This window comes from Perna viridis, chromosome 2 (assembly GCF_037379345.1).
Source record: "Perna viridis isolate PV_CMFRI_1.1 ecotype Kerala chromosome 2, ASM3737934v1, whole genome shotgun sequence".
Lineage (NCBI taxonomy): Eukaryota > Metazoa > Mollusca > Bivalvia > Mytilida > Mytilidae > Perna > Perna viridis.
This window is the reverse complement of record NC_142446.1, coordinates 36,238,741-36,244,556: the sequence shown is the minus strand read 5'-3', so window position 1 is coordinate 36,244,556 and position 5,816 is coordinate 36,238,741. Positions and strand designations below refer to the sequence as shown.

Below are 5,816 nucleotides of genomic sequence, written 5' to 3'. Positions count from 1 at the left end.
ATCTAAGTATTTTCATAATCTAACCATGGAATCATCTGTCATGTTAATACAAACTTTTTTTTCTACTTTGAAAAGTAATGGGTTGGTATTAAAATGTAGTTTTGGATCAAATTTGAAAATTTGTCTATTTCTAACCCCTATGAACCTTCATTTAAATTTACCACGACATACTGCCATTTAGACACACTGAAATTTTCGTTTGTTGTCCCTATTTATTTTTTCCAAAGACGTACTTTATCATTGTGCATCATGCAGCAGTCTTTTAAACCGCCATTTTCTTCTAATTTCTATTTCTATTTTTCCTCATTTTATATTGTAAATACAAAAATACAAATCATATATAGTGCATGATTTCAATATGCTGTACACGTGTTTCAATGAGTGACCTCTCATCGGCAGCAATGGAATCCGATATTATAGGAAGATCTCAATCCAAAAACTAATTGTATACGAGAAGTACTCAAAAACTAAAACTATAAAATAGGAAGCCAAATCCATCACCGAGAGGTTCTACCATGTGCAATACAATGAATGAAGCCCCAGTGTTTTAGATATTTTGAAATTTGCAATACTGCAAGTTTTGATAAATTTGAGAGCATGAGTTATAAGTCTTACATCTCATAATTGGATCGCTAGAGAATGGGCAGACTGTATTCCAACCCAAAATCAAGTTTTATTTGAAAAAAAATCAGTAAAAACATTTTTATTTTCAGTTCTCAGTGTCGGCGTATCTTCTTACTCTTCGTACCAACTTTAGCACGTACACCACCAACACAGGTCCTCCTGTGGCTACCAATATTGGTTCGCCTGTGGTCACTTATTCCCGTCCGTCGGTTTCTACCAACACCAATCCTGTTATGCAAGAGTCCACCATGGTTAAAGCTACGTTTGTTTTTACCAATATTGCTCCGTCCGTATCCACGTTGACCAGTTCCAAGACATCTACGTCCACCAATTCCTATCATTTGAATCTGCTTTCGTCGGAAACGTCCACACACTGCTTTACAACTAGGACACGTGTGTACAACATCCTTTGCACTCGATGTAACAAAGGGCAACCAGCTAAAGAATATACAGCTAAAATATAAATGGTTTTATTTCTTTCTCAAAGTACTCATTTTGTTAAAGAAGAAATACCTCAGTATAAGGTCATACGGAGTTGTCTTGTTTTATTCCATTTTAGCAAAGTAAGAGAAGAACAACTTTTGAAACACTAAATTAAACTATCGAACGACATAAACAAAATAATGAAGTACTCTATAGAGCCCCAGACTCGACTATACTGAAGTTGACTTTTTGAGATGGTTCAAAATTCCTTGGCACACGATGGCTATTATATATTTAACAGACGAAGATCTGCGCTTGACTGAATTGACGAATAAGGTCAGAGCGTTGTACTTATAGTATGTTCAGCATAGCATACACCAATTTAACATCCTGACGAAAATCGTTGGAGCATAAAAGGAAAAAACTTTAGTATCATTTGATTCGCAAAGTTATGCGTGTATTTTCTGATCGTAGACTTTCTTTTTCTTAACCCGATAAGGAAAAAACTGAGAGGAGAGAATAAGCTGCTAGCAGCAAAAGACGTTAATAAATGAAAACATGACCATTTTTAACTGTTAACAAAATTTTGTTAATTTTTCTTTTCTCCAGACTCGTAGTACATGTAAGCTTACCCAATACAAGCCAGCAACAAACAAAACATATAGGTACATGACCCGTTGACATATTCTGTGCTAGTGGTTATTTCTAAGCGACAGTTGGGACATTTAATTTGAACAGAATATTCATTGTCTGCTGGATCATTCATGTTAGGATCCGCCGCCACCATTGTTTGCATCACTGATACATTATTTGGTTCCATGCTCGTTGTAGCCAACTGTAACGTGTCTTGGTCGTTATATTGAGGCGGTGGCCCAGGACCAGATAGATAGTTTGGAATCGTGTTAATAGCGGTCGATTGAACCTGTCCCGGCAGCATTGCTTGGTCGTACGGTGATGGTAGTGGTCCAGGAACGGACTGAGCAGTAAATGGAGATGCATTGTAGCTCACCGCCCGAGGAATATCTTGATGTTGAGGCGCGGAAATTACAGTTCCTTGGTGATAAGGATCTGAAGTGAAACAATCGAAAGATTATGGTCTAAACTATTTGTTTAACTACCTCAGAATTAATGCATTAAATGTACATAAGATAGGTTCTGTATTTTCCCAAAACAGTTGGGGGCATAATTTATCAGGCCGTCCATCTGTTCTTCCATAAGTATTGTAAACACAATAACTATTCAAATTCAGTGAGAAATTCTACAAAAATTTTAGACGAATTTGGAAGTGCACCAACTATATTTTATGTTATGTCTTACCTGCGTATCCATTGAGAAAAACAGACATTTGAACTGCATGAGAGAGTACATATATAATGTTTTATTATAATTCTTCATTTACAGAAGATGCAAATGACAGAAACACAACCATTCTGCATAACTACGTCATAATATTTTTGTTGAGTTCAATAGCTATTATATTTTATTTGCACATCAATTGTACATTCTAAACATAACATATTTAAAGGATATTTTGTTCACAAGTCCACATTGACTATCGAATTTTCTCTATTAAGGTATATCATACAATTATGTAAAATGCTCTCTCTAAGTTTAAGAAACAAAAATCAATTTTTAAAAAAAATATAATTTGTTTGAAGGTTCTTAATTCTCCTGTCTGATGATTTTTTGGTGAAAATAGTTCAAGTTTTGATATATTTGAATCATTGCAATAGACTTCCACTTTCACTCTATAACGAGTGTTGTGTTCTTCCCTTACGAATTTAATTATAAAAGTCAAGGATTGTCGAAATCTATACTTGTCATTTGAGGACACTTGTAGATATATGCAGACAGAGAACTCAAGGGTACCAGAATTCAAACGGTAATCAAACGAATATAACCCAAGGATAACAACTAGACATGGGAAATAGACTAATACAACAACGAAAACCAAATTAAAAGAAACAACATTAAATTAATACCCGGACTCCACTTAGAACTGGAAGCTTAGACCAGGTTCACCGAACAAACGGTAGCATTGAAAATACATCTGGAATGATCAATGTCGTATGGTTATTATGGATTTTAATTAACATATATTCAGGGTGTATGACATTTTCAGTCTAGGGACCCAACCGAATACTTACAAAATATATAGACCATGTAGGAATCTTCAGTAAACCATGATAAACAATAGAGATGCAGTACCTATAAATTTGGTTAGAGAAGTAACACACTTTCTGATTTAAAGTTCATCGTGTATCTGTTATCTTTTCCTTCGGCCAGTGACGTCATCTACGGTCTTTTTACTTGTTAATGTTTGGTAATTATATTAAATTATAAGGAATGACTTGATATTTTTTATGTCAATTCGAAACAACCTCCATGTCCGTAGTGCATACTTTTTTTTTGGTGTTGACGTGATTGAGGTTATTCCATCATTGAAAGAACATTGCAGTCATTCCATAAATAGATTTATAATAAGTTATCCCACTTTATAAGTAGCATAGACTAGACTTTAAAGTCTTTTTTTTTTAGTATCATTATTAACCTTTTTCAAAGAATTGGAAAGGAATTACTTTTGTTAAAAAAAAAAAATTTTCGTGCATGTTATGTAGAAAAGAACTGGCAAATATGACAGTGATATCAACTTAAATATATTTGGACCTGGTTAAAAATTACAGATACAAGTAAGCACCACTAAAAATCTTGGGATCTCTCATTGGTCACATGACAAAAACATGCACATTTCAATCTCGACACAACAAAACTGACCTATTAAAGACTTATTAAGGAGCCGTCTTTTAAAAAAAAATCAGAGAGAAGGTGATTCATGCATGTCAAAAACCCGCCGAATTCACTTTTATTTCTTATTCAGAATCAATTACAAACCACATAACCAGTCATAGTTTTTCATTTGGGTGTTGCGCTTGTATAGATTGTACATTGAAGTAGCACTTTGCAAGAGTTATCGTTCTTGATTTTGTTCGGTTTGGTTGATTTTAGTGGGAGATAACTGTATGATTTTCTCAAAACTACAGACATCTGAATATGGAAAGAACAACTGTTACTTAAAAGTATAGCATATGTAGATTGAAAAAGCATTGTTTGTACGATGATTTTTTTTTCAACATGAATCACTTTAATATCGGCAGTGTCTGAATTTTATTGAGCTAATTTTCGTACACAAAAAAAATGTTTCGCGTAATAACATTTAAGCGTAATAATGTGAAACTTACGCAAATTAAAACGTTTGTCTTGTTTGTATATATAAAGGAAGAAGAAAAATTTGATTTGTCCGCCTGTGTTTCTATACTTGGACTTTCTATTTTTTTCCCTAGGGAATTTTCAATTTTCCCTTTTTTGACTTATTTACTCTTGTGTACATTTTATTTTATACTCTTATTGAAGTGCATATTTCTTCTACATGTTATATATCTTTCCACTATGTGTCCACGAGGCGGACTGTGACGATGTCAGTATCGATTACCAACTTCACCGGGATCTTCGTCATTGATCATAGACTTGATTTAACTAATGATGTAAATTTTGTTCCCTATTCGGCCGTTGATCCACCGTTATTAGATCAAATACGATACCATTGTCCTGTCGTCAGTTTTCTGAACTGTGCTAAAAACATTGTCAAAACAACTGAACGTAAAGTTTGGTTGTACAATTGATTACGACAAGGCGATTACGCCAAATATCGCAGAAAATTATCTGCTACCGACTGGGACACGTATTTCCTTAACGATGGTATCGGCCGGATTGCGGAGAACATCACAAATTGTATCATTGACGCAGCGAAGGAACTTTTTCCAAGTAAAGTTATAACCGTCCGTCAGGATGAACCGCGTGTTGGTTGACTAGCAATATCCGCCGTCGTATGCAACATATAAAGCGGCTTCACAACAAAGCCAAACGTACTAATTCACCCGGGGACTGGGTAAGGTTTCGTAAAATCTTAAATGAGGTAACAGGTCTCATACGCAATACTCAAACCGAGCACCAAGATAATGCTTTAAATGTCATTGTATGAATATAATACTTCGTCGCGCTCATGGTGGAAGACATGCAACCTCATTACAGGCATGAAATCCGCTCATGCCGGTATCCCACCGTTACTTCGGGGTGATAACTTAGTATTTGAAGATCTTGAAAAAGCGAATATGTTCAATGATTATTCTGCTTCTAAGGGTTTACCAGACGACAGTAATGCCCGTCTACCTAACATCCCGGCGAATGATGTAAATAGATTGGAAAATATTGTCATTCGAGAGCGCGATGTTTTCGATGCATTATCTATATTGAATTCAACAAAGGCGCCTGGTCCTGATCTTATAAGTCCTAGGTTACTGAAGGAAGCGTCTCGTAAATTAACATATCCGCTATGTAAACTTTTTAACTTTTCGCTTTCACAAGGGATTTTTCCATCCAGTTGGAAATTGGCAAACGTATCATCGGTCTTTAAAAAGGGATCCCCTAGCGACGTGACGAACTATGGACCGATATCGCTGTTAAGCGTGAAGTCAAAATGAATGGAACGGTGCGTTTACAAATATATGTATATTTTCTTGTTAGATAACAAGATCATTACCCCTCATCATTCCGGTATCACTCAAGGTGATTCGGCGATGAATCAACTTGTTAACATATCGAACGAGATTGGGAAAGCGTTTGACAGTGGGAAGGAATTCAAGGTTATATTTTGTGATATCAGTAAGGCTTTTGATCGTGTTTGGCACAAGGGTTTACTTTTCAAATTGCAA

General features: G+C 35.3%; 1 protein-coding gene across 1 annotated transcript; it reads right to left on the bottom strand.

Moving 5' to 3' along the window:
* Positions 1 to 707: 707 nt before the first annotated feature.
* On the bottom strand, positions 708 to 2,589 carry LOC148624843 (uncharacterized). The gene is made up of 3 exons (XM_088571186.1): positions 2,365 to 2,589; positions 1,680 to 2,115; positions 708 to 1,077 (listed from the first exon to the last, which is right to left on the bottom strand). The coding sequence occupies exons 1-3, from the start codon at positions 2,390 to 2,392 to the stop codon at positions 717 to 719; spliced, it is 825 nt and encodes a 274-aa protein (XP_088427312.1). The 5' UTR covers positions 2,393 to 2,589; the 3' UTR covers positions 708 to 716.
* Positions 2,590 to 5,816: the final 3,227 nt, after the last annotated feature.

What these genes read in the sequence shown, in the direction of transcription:
- LOC148624843 (XM_088571186.1), bottom strand. Translation starts at nt 2,392, where the DNA reads ATGTCTGTTTTTCTCAATGGATACGCAG. An exon ending in TTTTCTCAATGGATACGCAG is followed by an intron (nt 2,116 to 2,364) that starts GTAAGACATAAC and finishes GTTTCACTTCAG; the next exon opens with ATCCTTATCACCAAGGAACT. An exon ending in TTGTTGCTGGCTTGTATTGG is followed by an intron (nt 1,078 to 1,679) that starts GTAAGCTTACAT and finishes TTTATATTTTAG; the next exon opens with CTGTATATTCTTTAGCTGGT.